General features: G+C 34.0%; 5 protein-coding genes across 8 annotated transcripts in view; 3 read left to right on the top strand and 2 right to left on the bottom strand.

The window, feature by feature from the left end:
* The window catches only part of LOC102619104 (protein LEO1 homolog), an 89,205-nt gene that overhangs the window by 25,759 nt on the left and 40,822 nt on the right, over positions 1–22,624 (bottom strand). The gene's annotated exons all lie outside the window — the stretch shown is intronic.
* Positions 4,458–9,180, bottom strand: LOC102617962 (uncharacterized). 4 transcript variants are annotated; one of them, XR_001508123.3, is made up of 9 exons: positions 8,782–9,173; positions 8,285–8,369; positions 7,463–7,504; positions 6,939–7,107; positions 6,429–6,481; positions 6,074–6,301; positions 5,303–5,349; positions 4,820–5,033; positions 4,458–4,733 (listed from the first exon to the last, which is right to left on the bottom strand). XR_001508123.3 is itself a non-coding variant. In XM_015529981.3 (8 exons), exons 1-8 carry the CDS (start codon positions 9,168–9,170, stop codon positions 4,990–4,992), a joined length of 888 nt encoding a protein of 295 aa, XP_015385467.3. In that variant the 5' UTR covers positions 9,171–9,180; the 3' UTR covers positions 4,458–4,989. The 4 variants fall into 4 exon arrangements, 3 of the variants coding, with proteins under 3 accessions (XP_015385467.3, XP_006477643.3, XP_052294683.1); XM_015529981.3 differs by lacking the exon at positions 5,303–5,349 and having other exon boundaries at positions 4,458–5,033; positions 6,074–6,094; positions 6,217–6,301; positions 8,782–9,180; XM_006477580.4 differs by having other exon boundaries at positions 4,458–5,033.
* LOC102617681 (protein Asterix) lies at positions 10,028–12,433 on the top strand. The gene is made up of 3 exons (XM_006477579.4): positions 10,028–10,277; positions 10,370–10,470; positions 11,993–12,433. Exons 1-3 carry the CDS (start codon positions 10,131–10,133, stop codon positions 12,054–12,056), a joined length of 312 nt encoding a protein of 103 aa, XP_006477642.1. The 5' UTR covers positions 10,028–10,130; the 3' UTR covers positions 12,057–12,433.
* On the top strand, positions 12,800–14,905 carry LOC102616200 (UDP-glycosyltransferase 83A1). The gene is made up of 2 exons (XM_006477664.3): positions 12,800–13,539; positions 13,818–14,905. Exons 1-2 carry the CDS (start codon positions 12,999–13,001, stop codon positions 14,690–14,692), a joined length of 1,416 nt encoding a protein of 471 aa, XP_006477727.2. The 5' UTR covers positions 12,800–12,998; the 3' UTR covers positions 14,693–14,905.
* LOC127900540 (UDP-glycosyltransferase 83A1-like) lies at positions 17,798–19,257 on the top strand. The gene is made up of 3 exons (XM_052435680.1): positions 17,798–17,908; positions 18,025–18,277; positions 18,368–19,257. The coding sequence occupies exons 1-3, from the start codon at positions 17,798–17,800 to the stop codon at positions 19,255–19,257; spliced, it is 1,254 nt and encodes a 417-aa protein (XP_052291640.1).

The raw sequence follows: 22,624 nt of genomic DNA, 5'->3' as shown, positions 1-22,624 counted from the left end.
TCTGGTGGTTTACCTTAAGTTTGGTACTGTGTTTCATGCCCTTGGTTTTTCTAGTATCTGAGATATAAGTGGGTGGATATGTGAGTTAGTGTATAGGTCTGATAGTGGCAGTCTTGGTTCTAGTGTCAATTATTATTATTTCTGCTATGAGCTAAGTTTTATCAAATAATTCGTTTCGTTGTTGAACTCTGTTTTGCCAAATTATGTATGGCAATTTAATACTGCAGAACCTTGAGGTGTAAATTTAGAGTTTAAAAACTGGATAGCGTGCTAATGATAAATTTCTGCAAGTGGGTTCTAGTCCTCTGCTGTTATAAGTATTGGGAGAAAACTATTGATTATCAGAGAGCTTTTTGACAATACATTCTGCTTTACTTTTTTTTTTTTTTGGTCATCTGTTACCGTTATTACTGCTATTTTACTAATTACAGATTATGGAGTCCATACGAGTTTAGCCTTTTTCCAATAAATAGTTTATACTCTTTTTTTTTCAATTTTATGTGTCAATCACTTTTAAAAAAAAAAACAATCAGTGGGCCAAGCATTTTTTTAAGTTTTTTTTTTTTCGCCCTTTAGTTTTGCATCATTTTTTTTTCAAAACTTAGAAGTCAAATTAAGACTTCATTGTGAGCTGAATTTCAAAACCTCTTGTACAAATTGGCATTGGTTATTTACACGAGAAAGGACCTTTTTTAGTAGTTCATTAAATTTGTATTCCACCCTCACTTGGTCTCAGTTTTAAAAAAGGAATCGGTTGAATTCCTTAAATTGTACAATCTAAACACTACTACAAATGGATTTAATTTACAATTTCAGCTTATTTTGAGGCATCTTTTCACTTCAGTTCTGTTTACGAGTCCCATGCTATTGTCCATCAAAACCAAACAGCCACATTTAGTGTCTGCTTTAATTGGAAAAATTTTAATCAGATGTACGTATGGTTTATTTATTTGTTGATAGGCTAAGTTGCTAGGTCTCCTGCTTGCTTTTGTAGGCTATGTTGGCCATTTTATTTTTGTTCTTCTTATGAATGCATAACATGTATGTGTTTTTGCCTGTTATTATGTTTAATCACACAAGGAATATTAAATTTAATCTTATTAAATTGAGGGCGAAGGTAAGCTGTAGCATTTTGCTGTTTTTAGATGACTTTATTTTCTTTGATCCTCATGAACGCCATTTTCGCCATTTTTGAGTTGAGTCCAGCCAACAGTCCACCTTTACAGCATTTTTTTGTTGGCTTTTGAAGTGAAAGTTCGCGTATGTTTCCCCTTTTTTTATCTGATATTTTCTAAAAAGTGCAGCGGGAGCTTTCTGTAAGTGAAAACGAAAGAATAGAGACAAGAGAGAAATACAATAGCCAACCAAAGAATGTATGCGCCCCATTGCTCACTATTTATTTATTTGTATTTTTTTGTTTCTTTTATTACTTAAGCAAAAGACGAAACCAACTTTTAACACTGAGGATTTTACTTCACCAGAATTATTACTGTGCTGGCAATTCTTTGGTGGATCCCCCACACCACTCACTATTTATGTGAGAGAGTTGTAAATTATATGCATGTAACTTAGCATTAGGCTCCGTTTGGTACAACTTATTAAATAGAGCTTATAACAGTAGAGCTTATAGCAGTAGAGCTTATACCAATAGAGCTTTTGCACAAAAAGTCATTTGATGTTTGGTTGTCAATAAAAAAAGCACTTTTGAACCATTAAACTATGTAATATTTTTTATATTATCTATTTTTAGAAAAGTTCTATAACCTCTACTCTCAAAAGCTCAAATTTTGGGCTTTTACTAGTAGAGGTAAATTAGCTTATTTAAGCTAAAAAAATTCTACTAAAAAAAAAACCAAACACCATAAAAATTTTAAAAAAATGCTTATACGATTAAATAAGCACTTATGGTTCTTAAATAAATCATACCAAACAGGCACTTAATCTTCTTCGGTAGGAGTAATTTTTTATATAATTTGCCACAATTATCTTGTGGTTACAATTAGGTGTGGGCATGGACTGGATTGAATAGAGTTCGTGAAAACTAAATCCAATCTACTATTGAACTAATTGAAATAAAGATAATTCAATTCGACTATATAAACTTATTCAATCTAATCATATCCAATTCTTAAATCATCATGTTGGGTTGATTGGGTTGAAAGTCAAAGTAAAATAAATAAATAAATAAATGTAAAACTTGAAATAAATTTGTTAACATCAAAATATTACTCACTGATTAGTGTTCAATAAAAAAAGTTGAAAAATCAACCATCTTAAATTTTTTTAAAAAAATCAGCAATGACCTTTTAGAAAGAATGAATGAAAGAATTACCTAACTTCGATTGAGAATTGAAATTTAATAGTGTGATTTTTGTTTTGAACTTAGAGTCCATAATAGTAAATGTGAGAATGAAATAGGTTCTTTTACAAAAGAAGAAAAAGAAGTTAAAAATTAGGTTAGTTGTTTAGGTCTTTAAGGTTTCACAATTAAGTATTAACATAGTATTATTATTATTATTTACGTGTGTTGGATTGGATAAAATATGTTTATCATTATTAATCTAACTCAACCTAATTATTAATTAAATTTGAAAAAATTGACTATAATAACCCACTCAGTGGGTTAAAATTAAAATAGATTGGATCGGGTCTATTGAATTAGATTGAGTTTGCCCATTAACTAACCTATCATATTTTAGTAAATTGATAAACAATGAGATATTTTTGTGATAAAGATCTGTAATGAAATGTTTATTAGGATTTCATATTGACAAATAGAGAACGTAAAATAATTGGTAAAATTGGGCATAAAAGGCAGATTTTTTTGCATTCACTCATGTTTTGCATTAAATATTAATATAATGTGACTTGTGTTGACAAACCGATGGTATGCTTTTCGCGCTAACAAATTCCAAATAGCAAATAAGATTGCAAACGTCCGTAAAGGGCAAAACGATGATTAGGTTAACAAAAATTTGTCAACTAGTAAGCCGAATTGTCTAAGGATATCAAGCAGTTCACAAGTTATCGAGGCTAACGTTGGCGCAATTTCGAATTTCGGTTTAAACAGTTAATGTTCAAGAAAAGGAATTGAAGATGTATTATGCTCGGCCATTATGTTTATCCTATCCCAACCCAATCCAAGTTTTACCATATGTGAAAAATGGTAATTATATGGCAAAAAAAAAAAAAAAAATCAGTGCAAGATAAGAATTTTTCTTGTCTTTTGTGCCTTTTGTACCAAATTTTATACCATTTTCAATACATACGGGATATGTTTGGCGTGTAACATTACAGAATATTAGTTCGTGGGCCCAACATCAATTAACCAAATCTCACGTTTGGCAATTGATTGAAACGCATTAACCTTGGCCCTTGGGGGGTGCGTCAATGCGTCAGCTGTCACATTGTTTTTTCTTTTTTCTTTTTAATAATATTAAAAAATAAACATAACTATTTAATTTAATAATTTATTATATAATGTTATTTTTACATTATAATTATTAATATAAATTAATAAATTATTATTTAATATTATTTTATTTTACTTTACTTTACTTTTTATTATATTAAAAATATAATTGAATAATGTATTGTTTAACTATATTATACTAATTAATAAATAAATTGATTAATATTTAATAAGTTAATATAATAAATAATAAATACTTAATAATATACAAAAAAATATATCATAATATTACATTATTTATTTATATTATAGTAAGTATATAAAAATTGATTATTATTTAACAATTTAACATAATTAATAATAAATACCTAAATAATAATTTAATACAACTAATAGTAATATAAATATGGATAAATTTAAATAATATAAATAATAATATAAAATATTATTACTTTAGAATTTTTATTTGAATTATTTAGTATAATTCATTTTCTTAGTGAATATGTTATAACTGTTATATCATTGTATTATTTTGTGATTATCTGTAGTATGAGTAAACTTTCTTTCAAATTGATATAGTAAGTTATAACTATTTATTTATTTTATTATATTATTTAGAGATTATCTGACTAAATTATTTGTTTCGATTTTTATTTCATAGGTTATATATTTATAAAATATTGAAAAATAAATGTTATGCTTCCAAAAATTGAAGATTATAAGTTTCAATTTTTATAAAGAATTATGACAATTTTTAACGAATAGTGATACAGTCACAAACTCTTATACAAACTTATATTGTACAAACTGATGTAATATAATAAAATTAGTTGAATTAAATATCTCTTGACTCACATGATTTATTTTTATTATTTTGTATTTTCATTCAACCAATGAATTAATGCCACATCAGTTAGTACAAGATAAATTTATACAAGAATTTGAGCTCTATCATCACTCATTTTTAACATTTATATTTAAAAAAAGTTAAAATTTTAAAATCTAAGACTTCAATATTTAGTATTTTTCTAAATACTAATAAATATTATTTTTTTAATATATAATAAAATTAATCACAAAAAAATTAATACAGCACAATATAACACCAAATATTGTACATCATAATGCAATACAATGTGTCATACGCAACCATAGAAATTTCACAAAATACAATACAATGTGTAATATGCACCTATAGAAATTTCGCATCCCCGACTGTAATTGACACAATTGTCTCGATCACGTCTTCCACAAGCGTTTCAGAAATTCTCGTTGCATGTAGCCTTGTAGTGTTTGTCTCCGGTATCCCTACTGATAAGGGCTATGCATATAGAAAAGTGAAGCTATAACAATGACCATTTGCATTAGTAAAGATGACGGGATTTTTTCACAGTCGATAGTTCTTACTTTTCTTGGGGTTGGGTAACTTGTGGGAGCCGGAGTTTTACATTCCGCGCAAGACCATTGATGTAGATAAGATGTCTTTGACAATATAATAACTAAAACTTTTTGACCTTCTTGAGAAATCTCTTGGGGATAAGATAATTCATTCCACTGGAAAGATGCTCATGAAATGCTTACATGCATTTCCTCTCCAATTGTAGTGAATATTTCATTGACCCTGTAAAACCGAAACAACGGACTATCAGGACGTCTGTAGCTATTGAATACTTAAAAAGTGTTGCATCAAAGAGATAAAAATTAACTTCATTACCATTTTGCATTCTATTTAAGTTAAATAAATTTGGTTCTACTATTTTCAATTTCACATTTGAAGAAACGGCTGGTACTACCCTAAATTTTGATAATTGGTATTTCGTTGTAAGTGGTATATTCTAAAATAGAAACACAATTAACTGGAGCTTGTCCGCTTTATAGTTCCCACATTACCTATGAGTATCCACATTCACCTCCGCAAGCCAAGTTGTTAGATAAACCTGTGATATAAAAGTCAAAGAATCCAGGAAAGTCTCGTACAAGAAAAAATATTGGCATGATAAGTCACTATACACAAGCAAGGAATGTTTGAACCTAATTACTACAATCTACTAATGTAGAATTGACACATCAAACTTTTTTCTTTGATGATTCATTTCTTCAATCTCCAGTGTTACAGGTAGATAGGAGGCTTTGTGAAGGCAGATTTTACTTCAAACTTTTTTATGTTTTGCAGGACATAAAGATCTTATAGTTGTAAAGAGAATAAGATTAGGGACACAAGAACAAGAGAGAAACTCCTAAACCCTTAAGAGAACAAGAGCTATATCAAACTAATACTTCCTCCGCTATAATTCCGAGCCCATATACAAGCAAGTCAAATCCATTTTGAAGATAAATGTAAAAACATTCCAGTTTAAAAAGCACTGGAGATGGTTTATATGATAAATCAGTAAATCTTGATTATATGGGCTTCTATCTCCCTGGAGTTTAAAGATTTATCTTTCTTCTTTATTTTGATTAATTGTGAAGCAGCTATGGTGCAATCATTAGCTAGAATTTTTAATCTTATAGGATTTGTAGTTCTTGCACTTGGGAATTTTTGTCTTTCGTCTTTGTGGACTTCTTGCCCCTTCTCCATGTACATTTCCTACATCTAATATTCTTATTTTGCTCTGAGACCCAAAAAAAAAAAAAAATTAAAATAAAAATTGAACCCAGTACCTGCAGGATCTCCTGGTTGGGCTGATGATTGTGTTGCACAGGTAGAGCATGCATAGCAGAATTACAATCCTTCAGTCTTGGGGTAACTAGTTGATGATTTTCTTTAGAATACAAGTTGCACATACTCAAATCATCAAATTCACCTGGATAAAGCTCATCTGACCAGCAAAACTCATACACTTGTGGAGTTTCACAACTAATGGACAACAACTCTATGACAAGCAACCGCTGCAAAAGCCAAGTAAAACCACGAAGTTAAGAAGTGAAACTATAGACAAAGAAAACGATATATAGCATGTAGAAATTTTAAAACTTTCATGGCGAAAAGAACAACAAAACAGGAAAAGTGATTTACCTTCAAATTCAGTTCTAATTCAAACATCTGAACAAGCTCCTCAGCTAATTTCTCTGAGATCATTCAGAGATCACAATCAATATCTAAAATCATATAAAACTTAGGCGGATATGATCTTACAGCATGAGTTAATCAAGTAAACTCCATTAATCAAGTAAACTCCATTTCTAATGCTAAAGGCTATTTATCAGTAAATACACTGAATTAAATAAAACTAACTAATAAACAGTTCGTCATTATCTAATGGATTTTTCCGTTTTAATACTCCATCCGAGAGTTATCAGTAGTTATCAAATCTGTTCCTATTTAACGGAACACTATTGGATCAAATGGACTGGTTCCACCAAAGCTTAAATCCATGAATATTTTTTATTTTTAGAATAGTTTTCCCCATAAACAATTTAGGAATCGAAGTTTTAAGAGCCCTTTATAAGATCATTAAATGAATTGATGCTTTCAAACTCCATGGATGTTAGGTGGAGCATATGGGATGGGAAGATAGACAAATACCAAATGCAGCAATTGGAGAAAACAAAAAGACTGGCATTCCACCACCATCACCAGTGTCATTTACATCCTCAGAATAACTAGAAAATTGGACAAGGGGACTACTGCTAGGTCCTTTGAGAAAACATCGCATGGATCTGCTAGTGTTTACCATGTAATTTACAGCAGCCACCTGTGAAAGAACAAACAGAATCTTTAAAGCTTCTGCCAAATGTTAAAGGATAAAAATTATCAATGCAAGAAATTTTAGAAAAGTTCATATGGTTGTTTATTGAGCCCCGAGGAGTCCCAAATGAGCCCATTCTTAGATCCATATTACCACCATATGTTTAAAAAGGTAAGCACTATGTAGCATTTTTTTTTTTTTTGACACTAAGCACTATGTGGCTTAGACATACGTGAAGTATGGATTTCTCAATCAGGGGCTCAATATATATGTGCCACTTATGAACTATTTACCCAGCTTTTCAATGGAAGATGTGTTTGGCATTATAATGAATGTCAAGATACAAGTTAAGAATACATACCATATCCTTGTAAGCTGATAACAGTTTACTCCGATGATGCTCCTGGAACAAGATTATATTAGTACTTTCATGTACATGCAAGAAGATTGTAAAATTAGAGATTTGAATTATTAAAACAATACGGAGGAGCAAATTGTTCTACTTCAACTTTATTCTTGCTTTGGTCAAATTTCATAAAGAAACAAGAAATTTGAAAATGTCTAGCTGGGTTAATGTCAGCTTCCATAAGACGGTATTCATCTATATGGGGCAGACATGGCTTGTTTGTCTCAGTAGGTACTTTAGTTGCTTCTGCTTTCTTGGTTTCTGACTCAAGCTAGGTTGTCTTATAACCTCTTCCCTTGGCTTGAAGATAAGACTAGTTGCCTTCAATTTAACAGCAACTAGTTAGTTTATAGACAAGAAAATGCACCCACAAATTTGCTGTTTACTATCATGATTTAATCAATTAATGCCAATTAATATTTTCAAAACCATACATGTTCTGTAACTAGAATATTTACCCTTAATTCTGTTCCTTTTGCAAAACCAGAAAGCCCTTTGCACTCAACTAGTTATCAGTGATCCTAAAATGCTAAAAATGACAGCGCATTTTTCTGTAGTAAAAGATCCAGAACACATACCTTCAGGCATGAAGAGACTATAAAATGCTCAGCCAATCTAGAAAAATATTCCACGTCTACTATCATAAAGACCATGTAACAATATAAAAAAAATTCTAATGTAGCATGCAGAGTTGTTAGAACACATTTGAATGTAAAGGTATGGCTTAATGTTGTTCCATTCATAACATACAACTTGAATAGTACAAGATAAAATTACCTGCTGCTTGACCAATTTGAAGGAAGCTTTCTCTCGAATATCGGGCATATCATTCAGGACTCCCAATTCCATTGAAGGCAGGTACCTATATCAAACAATTAGAGAAATATATAAACCACAATATATCAATACCATCTTCTTCTTCTTCTTCTTCTTCTTTTTTGTTCAAGTCATCAATTTCAAATGTGTTGGCATTGCTCCCAGCATTATCAGAAGTGCTTTCAGATAGTCACTTTTGTCTAATTCTGGAATCACTTGACTGTATTCTTCAGAAATGAAATGCTTTTTTTCTTTTAAATTAATTTTTTTTTAATTTCTTAAAAAGGCATTTTATAGGTGATCTTAAGAGAAGAGCTTGTAAGTGAAGATACACTTTTTAACTTCACAAAACCTTTCTACAATTTTCTCAGAAACCAAACAAAGTACTAAAATAAGAAATTTACTACAAAAAATTATTAAAAAAAAAACCAAAATGCAGAAGGGAGAAAAGGAAAAACCTTTGAGATAAGTAAGAGTTGACTAGTGAAGTAGCGTGGGACCTGCCACTGGAAGTAGCAAGGTTCCATTGTTGACGATACGATGCCATTTTGGACCACTGATTCCTCACGTTTCGCTGAGCAGCTGGTCTCCATAGCCTTAACACCAATGCCGGCGGGGGCGCTGATAGAGAAACCGAACTGGTGCTAGGATTTTCTGTTTCCGGTTTCGAATTTCTTTCTGATTCTTGAGAGTACGGCTCTAGGGTTTCCATTTTCTTCACCTGAAAATTGATGTTGGTCTGCCACTGATGACGATACACGGTGGTGCATGTGCTGGCGTAGTTATTTGCACTCGCAGAGGCTGCGAGGCGGAGGTCTTTTGATATATCTCTTTTGAATAATATCATTGAAATCCCTTATTTCTGAAATTATTTCCATTAAGGATATAAAATAACATTGTTTTATGAAGATGAAATTCAGTTTTCAAATATATATTACTGTTTAAGGGAATGAGTTCTTAACAGTAAGAGGATTAAATTACAAGATGACAAAACATAAATTTTAATATTTTAAAAGAAATTCTTTTATTGAAATTAGAAAATTTCTTATATTCAACTATTTTTATATAACGTATTTTTTTAACATATAAGAGTATGTTGTTATTTTTTTGCATTTATTTTTATTAAAAGATAGAAGTTTGGATAAAATAATCAAATTAAATTTTTAATTATTTAAATTTGGACTCCTACATAAATAAAATTATTTAAAAATTACTTAAACAAGTCTATGGAGAAAAAAAATATAATTTTATTACCGGTAAATATTGAACCCATGACTCCAATTATAAACATATTATCAGGAGTATATTATTTGATAATCTATGATAATTATTATTGAGTCTAAGTAGATACGTTGATATTAAAAATATAATTATTAAATTATCAAACATAATTAGGTATATGTAATCGCGCTTATCCCCAATTTACAGGCCTCCTAATGCGGGTATGACACACGCATAATCATGCACCAGGTCAAGTCCCTTCAAATTATTGCTAATTCTGACGTATCAGTTAGAAGGAACTGTTTTGGGGGGGGGGGGCGGAAAGGCCACACACAAGCTAATCTTGAGATTTTATCAAAGCTCTGGGGTACAGATTTTAATTAATTTAATTTCCCTTCACGTCCTTAGCTTTTCCATTTCTTTTCCTCGAAATTTCGGCTCGAACTAATTGATCAAATGGATCCTCCGGCCCGTGGGCCGACAGCCAACAAAACATTGTACGTACGCATACAGTACTAGCTCACATCATACTGTGAGGGAGAGAGGGAAGCCACGAGCCAGTGATCGAAATTGAATCGAATCGAAAATGTCTTCACACAACAATTCGAACGATCCACGTCAGCCATCGGCGGCTAAGCCATACGTGTCAACGGCGGTGGCTCCCGAGGATCTACCCGTCGACTACTCCGGTTTCATCGCCGTCATTTTCGGTCTCGCCGGCGTCATGTTCAGGGTCCTAATCCCGATCACTATTAAAAAAATTGACTAAATTTTATAATTTAATCATATATTATTTATTTATTTATGTAATCAATTACGTTGCAGTACAAGCTATGCTCGTGGCTCGCAATCATATGCTGCGCCCAGTCACTGGCGAACATGAGGAACATGGAGACTGATCTTAAGCAGATTTCAATGGCTATGATGTGAGTTTTTGCTTCTTCTCTAAAACTTCTAAGCTTTATGGATTAGTTGCTTATGATTGTGCATATAAGCTTCTAATGTATTGCTTGTTTTATAGAGACACTTGTGGTTTAAGCTTTACATGTCATCTCGAACAATTGCTTGTGATTGTGCATATAAGTTTCTAATGTAGCACTTGTTTTACGGTAATCATTGTTGTTCAAACATTGCACGTCATCTCAAATAATTAATTATTTGCGGGCTACAATCATGTGAGCTAGAAATAAAAAGAAAAAAAAAATTATAATTGATCCTAAGTAAATAAGATGCAATGCTTCCTCAGATAGAGCTTTAATAGCAGATGCCAATCATGTATAAATTGTCTATTATGTCATGCATTTCGTTTTCTTATAAAAGCAGCCAACTGCTCTGTTGTCTACTTTTAGATACATACTTGACTGGTGCTTGTTATGGTGGTTATCCTCAATATTTCTACTTGTTCATATGATGATACATAATTGTCTCAAATTTTTTGAAAAATTATTGTTTGCTTGAAAATTGAATGCTTTATGTAGCAATTTTGTGGTTATTTGATAGTAATTATTCTTGTTTGCGAGATTATGGATCTATTTTGTTGTAACCTCTGGATGAGCTTACTAGTATGAAAAGTTCGTACAAAAGTATTTCCCAGTTTTGATTGAGAAGCTAGTTGATCTTGAAGTCCATCTACCGAAAGTAGCTGTTGTTGTTGTTTGTTTTTTGGGTGGGGGGCCGGGGGAGGTTGTTACAGTCCACTAACTGATTGGAGTGCCATCAGGGTTCTTTCTAGAAATCAATGAATTTAGTCTCAGAGCTTTACTAATTTTTAGCTTATCATTCAAATTGTGTTCGGCAAACATTAGACTTGGGAAATCAACCATTTCGTGGAATCAATTTGTTTCTCATATCATGTTTGAGTATTCTTGCATATCTATGTTTGGCTAATTGCTCCAGAGGCTTTATCTTTGTGCGGTGTCTATTTGTTGTTGATGAGTTGGTCATTATCATCAATTATGTCAAATGATTTTCTTGCTAACTAACAGCCCAGTTGGTTTGGCCTCTGCTGTGGAAACTAGAGGTCAAGGGTTCAATGGCCCTCACACCAATCTTAGAGGGAGGTTAGTTTGGGGGTACATTGTGTAACTTTTAAAAAAGTGGGGAAAATGACTGTTCTTCCGTTTACCATGTTATAATGAGCCTTTAGAACTAGAAGGTGTTTTGGTTCTTCATCATGTCAAGGCTACGGTTCTGCCATACATGTGTTTGTCATAATTGCATGTATTTCCTCAAGTAGGATGGTCCTTACTACGACTGAAAAGAATGTCACATTGATCCATGATCAGTTGAAGTGACCTTCAGTTTGTTGCTTTTTTAAGCACTTGCAGAATGTGTTTTTTTTTAACGATGTAAACATTGCCCTTTTCAGTAATTTGTCTTGAACTTTCTTTCTCTATTATTGTGGGTTTGTAACGTTTGTTTGATTTTAACTTTATAACTGGATATCAGGTTTGCTCTAATGGGCTTGGTAACAAACTACTTGGGACCTGCTCGACCAGGCACAAAGAGTTGAGAGATCCTAGGTTGTGGAATTGAGATAATCTGTTAGAACGTCTTGGTTTGTTTCTCTTTTGTCCTTGTTGACGATATATGGTTCAGTTAGGTCCTTTTCGGGTTAAGTTGGTGGTCTGATGACATAATAGTGAAAATTTGCTGTAATATGGAGGGAAACCAGAATAGCATACATGCTAGGATTCTCTTTTACTTTTTAATTCTGCAATTTATCTGTATTTTGGGGCGGCTCCTGTCCTTTTCCTTTTCTTATTAATTTTTTCATATGTTAAGATCTGTATTCAAGTTCTATATGAATCCATCATATCCGCTCTTTACTTTGTACTAAGATTTTCAAATAAGCAAATGCCTCGAAGTTCTTTGTGGTGGTGATGCCAACATTTGTTGTAATACATAGATCACGGATGCTGTGTCCCAATAAGATTTGGCATTATCTATTTGAGATACAATGGTCTATTTATCAATTCATGACTGGACTGGTTGTTCGGTGGTAAATTTAACTTAAATGAGTTTTATGATCAACAGAAACTAAAACAGGTTAGAAATGGTCGTTCTAAATGCTTTTGCCGTATTAATCAAGAAATTCTAGGAACACGAAACTCAAATGAAATAATAAATATATATATTTCTAATCTTAAATGGGAAACCCCTGTTGAAACTGCGTAACAACCACGCACAGCCGTTTTGTACATGCAATAAGTGATGGTAACACTTGATGAATAGAATTTCTAATGATTTTTTTAAAGTCTTTTGAGGATGAAATAACTGAACCTACACGAATTCTTGCTACTTATCCGTGAATCGAGTTTGGTTCTAGAATTTAGCTTCAGAAAAATTTAAAAAAAAAAATCATAATTATCCCTTAACTTCATGAATGTAAATTCAAGGGGGTTATCGTACACAATTAGAAGTTACAGAAAGGAGTGGAGAACTCAAATACAAGATGGAATTCAGATACTTTGCTTCTGAGTCTGAAAGCTTGAACAAGACCAATGTTCATGTGCTGCTTGTTTCGTTCCCAGCTCAAGGACATGTAGCATCATTGATGAAACTTGCACACCGTCTGGCTGATTGCAGAGTCAAGGTCACTTTTGTGACTACAGAGTTCATATGTGAAAGAATTAAGGAGTCCCAGCAACTGGGAAGCTTTTCAGAGATGGGAGATGCGCAACAACTAGTTAGAATAGTCCCACTACCAGATGGATTGGAACCAGAAGATGATCGAAAAGATGAGGCCAAGATGACTCGGAGTATTTCTAAAGTCATGCCTGGTTATCTTGAGGAGCTGATTCAGAAAATTAATCAACAGGAAGATGATGAGAAAATCACCTGTGTCATTGCTGATGTAACTTTCGGGTGGGCTCTGCAGGTTGCAGCGAAGTTGGGGCTAAAAAAAGCGTCAGTTTATACATCAGCACCTGGAATCTTAGCCATGATAATGAACATTCCGAAGTTTATTGAGGCTGGCATTATCAGCTCTGATGGTAAGCTTCTTTAATTTTTTATTTGAATTTGTTGATCATAGTATCTCAGATAATGGAATTACTCATGACATAATCCAAAAAACTGGCAAAAGTCTGATGAAGTTATGCAGTCAAAATCTCTCTGTGCTCTTAGTAGTAATGCTATTAAATTTGTCTCTCCAAAATATCAATGAGAATTCCATCAATGCTGAAAATGATTAAAGATAAGAATGTTCATATTTGCGGTGCTTTTTTAAATTTCCGCAGAGAGTATTTAATTGGAAAAACGGGTTCTGTAGGTATCGTGATAAAGAATGAGAAGATTGAGCTGTCACCATATTTACCTGCTGCTAGCCCTGCTGAATTCCTCTGGAACTGTCCCGGAAACCCATCCCTGCAGACATTGATGTTTCAATATATTAATGTTATTCGGCAAAATATTGAAGCATCCGACCGGATTTTGTGCACCTGGTTTCATGAGCTTGCTCCTTCAGCCAACAAGATACTTCCAAGTATTATTCCACTTGGTCCCTTGATCGCAAACGGGCAACCTACTGGAAACTTTTGGTCAGAGGACTTAACTTGCTTAAGCTGGCTTGATAAACAGCCTCCGGGATCTGTCATTTATGCTGCATTTGGGAGCATCTCGAAGCTCAGCCAGCAGCAGTTCAATGAACTGGCACTAGGCCTTGAGCTTGCAGGCCAACCATTTTTATGTGTAGTTAGGCCAGGTTTTATTAATGGCAGTTCTACCAATAACCCAGATGGGCTCGTGGCAAAAGTAGCTGATTTTGGAAAAATGGTGAAATGGGCACCTCAGGAAAAGGTGCTGGCTCATCCCTCTGTTGGCTGTTACTTGACACATTGCGGTTGGAATTCGACAATGGAGGGCATAAGCATGGGGGTACCATTTCTGTGTTGGCCTTGGGGTTATGATCATCTTTATATTAAGAGCTGCATTTGTGACGATTGGAACATAGGCTTGTGGTTGGAACCGGATGATAATGGGATCATCGGTAGGCATGAAATCAAGAGGAAGGTGGATGAATTGCTTTCCAATGATGTTGTAAGAAAAAATGCATTGAAGCTGAAGGAATTGGCTCAAAAGAGCGTCACGAAAGAAGGATCTTCTTCAAAAAATTTGGAATTCTTCATCAAACAGATCACTGAATGAAAGTGTTTTTTTTTTTAATTAATCTTTTTCGGCCTCTTTAGAAAATTTGTAAGCATAATATATAATCTCATGGATTAGGATAATTCTGAAGAAATATCTTATCTCCATATACCTTGTCGATTAGAGTTAATGGCAGGGGGGTAACGTGTAATGAGTCCTAGAAGTGAGAATAGAGTTATGCTACTTTAAAATTTGTAACCTCTAATCTCCAAATAAAATTTATTACACTAAGATCCTGTTTACGGTAACTTTTAAAATATAAGTTAAAAATATGTAGTAAATATAAATTTTAAATAATAATTTTAATAAATTATTAAAGATATAATAAATTTTTTTATTATATAAGAGAAAAATCGTATCAACGTAATTTTCAAATTATAACAACACGGCTGTCCGATCTCAATTCCAAACAAAAGATAAAAGTATGTTGTAATTTGCTCTAATAAATAATTTTTAGCAACCTAACTAGTGCACGAAGCCAACATGTGCATGATTCAACCTAGGAACGGGGATTCAGGGTCAATCACTTTAGGTGGTGTTTGGTTTTAAGAAAGGGGAGGAGAGGAGAGGAGAAAAAAGGAGAGGAATGGAGAGGTGATGAGAGGAAAAGAGTGCAAAAATTAATTGTTATTGTTTGGTTTCACTTAAAATTTGAAAGGAAAAGAAATTACATATTTTTTATTTAGACAAATATACCCACTATCTTTAATGTTAATAAATTAAAACATAATAAAAATATGAATTAATTTAATCTAAAAATTACTTAATTAAATAAAAAATTTTAGTTTTTAAAAATTACAGCATTTGGCCATGACAGCTGCCACATTGACCTCTGTTAACTACCGTTGACTGTTGTTGACCCCCGTTGACCACCATTGACCAATGCTGTTGACCATCGTTGACCACTATTTTCATCACGTTAAATGCATAATAATGATCAGAAATAGACGATTTACTCATTGAAAATGTTAATTTTGAAGAAAATACACTATATACTTGGAAATATGAGAGTCAAAATTTTCCCAAATATTTAAACAAGACTTGAGGTAAATAACAATGTATATTAGCATTTCTAACCCCATAGAGTTGTAGATCGGCTCATGAAGATACCATTGGTACCGGTTTTGATGGTAAAGCGCGTCTCCGGTGACTTTTCGGTGAGTTACTTTACTGTTTTTTCTTTTATCAAATAAGTTTATCCTATTAATTTAATAAAATAAATATAAATTATTTGTACTTTCATTTATTTAAAATTGGTTTTGTTTAGAGGATGATATTGTAATTTTTGTGTTTAAATAGATAAGGAATTTGAAATCCTTAGTCATTGATAAGGAATACAAATTCTTCAAATTGATGGAAATTAAATTTTAATGGAAATTCAATTCCATTAAACTTAGTCCAACCAAACAATGGAAAGTATAAAAGAAATTAAATTCTTTTCCTCTCCTCACTTCTCTACCCCCAAGCAAACATGGCCTTATAGTTTAGCCCATGCCCATTCATGTTTGAAGTAGAAGACGAATCTCGCTACAAGTGTTATATGTGTTAATTTATATATTTATTCGAATAGATTTTACAATACATCAGAGGTAATGCAATTATTTGATGCACGCATAATATGTCTAATTAAATTTAATGTAACTACCACTTATATAATATTTTTTCAAAATAAATTCACACATGTCATAGTATTATGTATTTATTGTATGGTTGACATGATACTTCTAATGTATTATAGAATTTCTCATTTGTTTGAATTTTCTAGCCACGTGTTGGATTCAGCAAATGATAATATAATAACTAATAAGATTGGTTCTACATATCAATTTTCTACATATGCGCTTGACTAGGAATGAAGTTAATTATTAGTTGGTTTTGTTAATTTATTACGGTGATCATCATTAACGCCACATGCATACATCAAGAAAGTTGTTTCTTTCAATACTTATATTTGATTTTAAAAACGAAATTGCGTGTTAGATATTTGATCATCATCCATTAAATTAATGTCTGTTAACTGTCAATATATAAATTAAAAAAAAAAACATAAGATGCTTTCAGACGTTGATAAAATTTTTGACAGTATTTTATAAAAGAAAAATTGAAATAAATAAGAAGCCTTTGTTATAAGAGAGATTTTCTAAAGGTAGTGATATTTTCACCCATTATTTCTAAAATTTAAATAAAGAATTTGGGAATTTAATCTAATAAAAGTAAATATCTAAACTATTATATATAAGAGCTTATGTTTCTTAGAGCAATTTGGTCATTATATATTATAAGGGTAAAATAGTCAAAATAAACATTTATCTTAAAGCAACTTTGATGGCCAAAAATACCTAAATAGAACAAACTATAAGAATGATTAATTGATTAATTATATAAACTTTTTGTAGATTTGTATATCTAAAAAATGATGTGAATTTATTATAATTATATTTTGCAAGTGCGGTAAATCTACAAAAATAGTGGAGTGAAATATCCGCTCCCTTTTTTAAATTAAAAAATAAGAACGAAAAGTTATCAGTCATCCACCTTAAGTTTGACATGTTATTAAAAATATTACTAAATTGTAAATTTATTCAATTTTTTATCTTAAGTTTGCACACAAAAAATATAGAATTATCCCTACAAAATAACTACAATTATAATTTGTGTTTACTTTCATTTTGTCATTGGCAATTATGTATTTTTGATAGATAGTTTATACAAATTACAAATTTAAAATGAAAAATTAAATAAATTCAAATTTTACAATATCTCTAATATTATGATAAGTTTAAGGTAGATGACTGATAATTTTCAATAAAAACTAATAGCGGCTGAATGTAATGACATACTTGCCGTTCTCTAAAACAAGAATCAATTGAAAAAAAAAAAAGGAAAAACAAAATCATGGAGCATTATGCCGTATGAAATGAAATTCTGTAGCTTCAATATAAAATCATAATATTGCTCAAAATTGATCAATTCCAAAATAAGTTAGCGATATTATTTTATTACATGAATGTTCAGGTGACGTGATGCATCCGTTCTAATTAATGAACAAACTTACTTGTATAATAAATATGTGCCGAGAGAAGCAGCTAGCACCAGCTTACATCGATGATGATGGGTGGGAGGCAAGCTCATGTTCTTGCAATTGCAAACCCTGCACAAGGCCATGTAGGGCCACTGATGAAGCTCTCACTGTTGATTGCTGATCAGGGAATCAAGGTCACATTTTTGAATGCAGCTTCCATACATGCTAGAGTCTTGGCAACTGTGTCATCAGAAAATGGCAAAATACACGACTTGATTTTGTATCAATCCCAGATGGAGTTGATCCGCAGGATGGCCGAGAAGAGAGGATACAACTCAGTGAATCTATGCAAAGGGTCATGCCGAGTCACTTGGAGAATCTGATTATGAAGATCAATTCATCAGAGGATGATCGAATGGCCACTTGCTTCATTGCTCATGCAACTATTGCTTGGGCAATTGACACTGCTAAGAAGATGGGCGTCAAGATGGCTATGTTTTGGCCTAGTGCTGTAGCAGCCTTTGCCTTCAGTCTTATTGATGCCAAAATTACTGATCACAATGGTGAGTGCTAAGAAGTTAATTTTGATTTTTTTTTTCAACAAAAAGAATAGCTTGCTCAATTCTGATGTGGATACTTTGACTTATCTGTAGGAGTTCCTCTGAAGTCTGGGATGATCAAAATATCTCCAAAATTGCCAGCAATGAGCACAGACGAGTTTATATGGAGTGTTCCAGGTGATCCAATAAGGCGAAAGATCTTATTCGGATACATCAGCTGTGCCAAAAAGACACTAAAAATATGCAATTGGCTTCTCTGCAGTTCATTCTATGAACTTGAACCTTTAGCTTGTGATTCAATCCCGAACGTCCTACCCATTGGTCCTTTGCTTTGGATCAATCGTCCCGGAAAAGCAGCTGCAAGCTTGTGGCCTGAGGACTCAACTTGCTTAAAATGGCTTGATAAACAGCCTTCTCAATCAGTCATATATGTTGCCTTTGGCAGCATTGCAATTTTCAGTCGGTGTCAGTTTGAAGAAGTGGCTCTAGGGCTTGAACTTGCCGGCCGGCCGTTCTTGTGGGTTGTGAGGCCAAGCCTATTGGATGGATCTGTGATCAAATACCCAGATGGATTTTTGGAAAGGGTGCCCAATCAGGGGATGATAATCGAATGGGCGCCGCAAGAACAAGTGCTGGCTCATCGTGCGGTTGCTTGCTTCTTAAGTCACTGTGGTTGGAACTCAACCATTGAGGGTTTAAGTAGTGCAGTTCCATTTCTGTGTTGGCCCTACTTTGCTGATCAATTTCTTATCAGAAGTTACATTTGCGATTTTTGGAAGGTAGGATTAGCGTTGAAGCAAGAAGCAAATGGAAACATCTCAAGGCATGACATCAAGAGAAATTTGGATCAATTGTTAAGTGATAGTGGGATAAGAGAAAATGGATTGCAAATAAAAGAAATGGCCGGAAAGAGTTTGATTGAAAGGGAATCTTCAAGAAAGAACTTTGAGATCTTCATCTATCAATTAAAATGCATAATCTGAGTATGTGAGTTGATCATGATTATCTATGTACGTAGTCTTTGAAAATTTTTCTTGGATATAAAAACTGGGAAATTTCATGTAATTTTCATTTTTTGTTATTTACTAATAAATGTTCTATTTTATATTAATGTTCAGTTACAGCTTTGTTTTAGTGTAACGTTAATGTGGCTGATGATCAACTAAAAATTGACATAAAAGCTTCGGCTGCGTTAATTAAGAAGAATATTCTTTCCCTGGGAATTAACCAAGCTGCAACAAGATGTGTTAATTGAAATGAACGGCCGACGGAGAAAGCCATGGTGGCCGGCAATCTGAAAGAACCAGGAGCTAACTCGCTATGGAAGTGGAACAAGAATAAACAAGCTCATTACAAGTATACCCAATACAAAAGACAAAAAAGTACAATTGAGATCACTGGCAAAATAGATGATGATCAAGTAGTTGTTAATGTTAGGAAATTGGTGGGTGAAGTAGGACCGCAGCTAAAATGAAATTGGAAATAAAATAAAGAACAAGCACAATAGAGGACACCAGAAATTACGTGGTTCGGCTTTTAGCCTACATCCACGGGCGAAGACAGAAGGAAATATTTTACTAGTGAAAAGGAGTTACAAGTATTGTAGTATTTTAGCTCTCTACCCAAAACACTAATACACCCAAACTCTCAAATCACTAAAATAAGAGCTTATAAATGCAAGCTCTTAAACTCTCTCTCAACTCCCTAAATTGTTCTCTCAAGATTGGATGAAAAATGAGGGTGGGAAGCCCTCTTTATATAGCCAAAATTTTGGCTCTTTTTTTTTTTTTTTTTTATTGGAGTCATTCAACACGGCACCACCAACAATGGCGGGCCGTGTTGAATGTTGAATGGCTGGCGCCGGCCATCTGTTGAATGTTGAATGGTTGGCACCGGCCATCTAGATGGCCGGCGCCAGCCATGACTTTCAACATTCTCCCACTTGGAGATTTGATTGAGGACCAATCAATCTCCACACCATCCTTTCTGCTTCGCCATAGTCATGTTGCCTACGTTGCTGCTAGGCCACAGGAGGATCTACTCCAGACAAACTTATCAGTATTTATCGGCTTGGTCAAAACATCTGCTAGGTTCTCCTTCGTATGGATTTTCTGTAAATCCACACTTCCATCTTCCACTACTTCTCGAACGAAGTGATACTGAACTCCTATGTGCTTTGTCCTGGAATGAAAAGCTGGATTCCTTGCAATGTGCAAGGCACTCTGACTGTCACAAAACACAGGAATTTTCTGTTGTTTGTGCCCGAGCTCCTCCAATAATCTTTGTATCCAAATAGCTTCCTTGCAAGCTTGTGTAGCTGCCATGTACTCTGCTTCTGTTGTAGATAAAGCCACAACGGTCTGCAGTTTCGAAACCCAGCTTACAGCTGCTCCCGCAAGTGTAAACACATAACCAGTAGTGGATTTCCTTTTATCAAGATCTCCTGCAAAATCTGAATCCACATAACCTCTGACAGTAAACTCTGATCCTCCATAACATAATGCAACATCTGAGGTTCCTCTGATGTATCTCAGAATCCTCTTCACAGTTATCCAATGCTCTCCACCAGGATTCGCCATGTATCGACTGACTGCTCCCACTGCTTGTGCAATGTCCGGTCTTGTACATATCATAGCGAACATTAAACTTCCCACTGCTGATGCATACGGTACTCGAGACATCTCCTTCCTCTCTGCTTCATTGCTAGGACACATACTTGAGGAAAATTTGAAATTAACAGGAAGTGGGGTAGAAATTGACTTACAATCTTGCATGTTGAAGCGCCGCAAGATTTTCTTCAAATAATTCTTCTGTGAGAGCCAAATCTTCCTGTTATTTCTGTCTCGGTGAATTTGCATCCCTAGAATCTTGTTTGCTGGTCCCAAGTCCTTCATTTCAAACTCCCTAGCCAACTGTGCCTTCAATTCTTGGATTCGATCTTTGTTGGGACCTGCTACCAACATGTCATCCACATACAACAGCAAAATGATGAAATCATTATCTTCAAATCTCTTGTAATATGTACAATGATCTGAACTGAGTCTGTTGTATCCAAGGCTCATGATGAAGGAATCAAATCTCTTATACCAACACCTTGGCGCCTGTTTGAGACCGTATAGAGATTTGTTCAACCTGCAAACCAAGTTCTCCTTTCCTTGTTCTGCAAAACCTTCTGGTTGGAGCATATAAATTTCTTCTTCAAGTTCTCCATGAAGAAATGCAGTTTTAACATCTAACTGCTCTAGATGTAGGTCAAATGTAGCACACATTGCCAAGACTATTCTGACTGTTGTGAGTCGAACCACCGGAGAAAATATCTCGTTGAAGTCAATACCTTCTTTCTGAGCATATCCTTTCACTACCAGTCTCGCACGATACCGCTCCACTTGGTCATTGCCATCACGTTTGATCTTGTAGACCCATTTGTTTCCAATGGCTTTTCTTCCACGTGGTAGTGGTACAAGTTCCCATGTCTTGTTCTTGTGTAGAGCTTCAATTTCTTCCTGCATTGCTGTCACCCACAAAGCAACATCTGAGCTGTTTAAAGCTTCATGGAAAGTTGAAGGCTCTCCATCCTCTGTTAGAAGACAGTATGCAACGTTGATCTCTGTGACATACTCCGAGTGCCACGTTGGCGGTCGTCTCTCACGAGTTGACCGACGAACTTCTGGAGCCTCGGACTCAACTGGTTCTTGTTCCTCGTGCTCTGATGCTGCTTCAGAAGAATCTGAATCTTCTGGATTATTTTCGACATATACCGGCACAGTCTCTGACTTTTCTTTTACAGTGCCATCATCTTCATCTTTTCTTTGCAGTTGATCTTCTACAAAAATAACATCTCTGCTGATGACGATCTTGTGGGCAGTGGGGTCCCACAAACGATACCCCTTTACTCCATCAGCATACCCCAAGAAGATACATCTTCTAGATTTTGCATCCAGCTTTGTTCTTTCTTGGGCATTGTACATCACGTACACAGGACATCCAAATGCATGTAGGTAGGAATAATCAGCTGGCTTTCCAGTCCACATCTCCATCGCCGTCTTCAACCCAATAGCTGTAGATGGCGACCGATTTACTATATAACAGGCAGTTTTGGCTGCTTCTGCCTAGAATGAATTGGGTAGACCAGCAGTCATCAACATAGCTCTTATTCTTTCTGTAAGAGTTCTGTTCATCCGTTCTGCCACTCCATTTTGTTGAGGAGTGTATGCCACCGTGAACTGTCTCTGAATACCTTCTTGCTTACAGAAAGCAAGAAACTCGCCGTCTGTATATTCTCCACCATTATCTGTCCTCAAGCACTTGATCTTTTTACCAGATTCAAGTTCCACCCGCGCTTTGTATTCT

This window comes from Citrus sinensis, chromosome 3 (assembly GCF_022201045.2).
Source record: "Citrus sinensis cultivar Valencia sweet orange chromosome 3, DVS_A1.0, whole genome shotgun sequence".
In the NCBI taxonomy this organism is placed as follows: Eukaryota; Viridiplantae; Streptophyta; class Magnoliopsida; order Sapindales; family Rutaceae; genus Citrus; species Citrus sinensis.
Note: the sequence above shows the minus strand (reverse complement) of the source record. Positions and strands in the feature narration are given on the sequence as shown.

Coding starts and splice junctions, on each gene's coding strand:
- LOC102617962 (XM_006477580.4), bottom strand. CDS start 9,170: ATGATATTATTCAAAAGAGATATATCAAAAGACCTCCGCCTCGCAGCC. Junction 8,370..8,781: donor AACTCTTACTTATCTCAAAG/GTTTTTCCTTTT, acceptor TGTTTGATATAG/GTACCTGCCTTCAATGGAAT. Junction 5,034..5,302: donor GTGAATGTGGATACTCATAG/GTAATGTGGGAA, acceptor TCGGTTTTACAG/GGTCAATGAAATATTCACTA.
- LOC102617681 (XM_006477579.4), top strand. CDS start 10,131: ATGTCTTCACACAACAATTCGAACGATCCACGTCAGCCATCGGCGGCT. Junction 10,278..10,369: donor TCGCCGGCGTCATGTTCAGG/GTCCTAATCCCG, acceptor ATTACGTTGCAG/TACAAGCTATGCTCGTGGCT. Junction 10,471..11,992: donor CAGATTTCAATGGCTATGAT/GTGAGTTTTTGC, acceptor ACTGGATATCAG/GTTTGCTCTAATGGGCTTGG.
- LOC102616200 (XM_006477664.3), top strand. CDS start 12,999: ATGGAATTCAGATACTTTGCTTCTGAGTCTGAAAGCTTGAACAAGACC. Junction 13,540..13,817: donor TGGCATTATCAGCTCTGATG/GTAAGCTTCTTT, acceptor CGGGTTCTGTAG/GTATCGTGATAAAGAATGAG.
- LOC127900540 (XM_052435680.1), top strand. CDS start 17,798: ATGATGATGGGTGGGAGGCAAGCTCATGTTCTTGCAATTGCAAACCCT. Junction 17,909..18,024: donor TTGCTGATCAGGGAATCAAG/GTCACATTTTTG, acceptor GTTGATCCGCAG/GATGGCCGAGAAGAGAGGAT. Junction 18,278..18,367: donor CAAAATTACTGATCACAATG/GTGAGTGCTAAG, acceptor ACTTATCTGTAG/GAGTTCCTCTGAAGTCTGGG.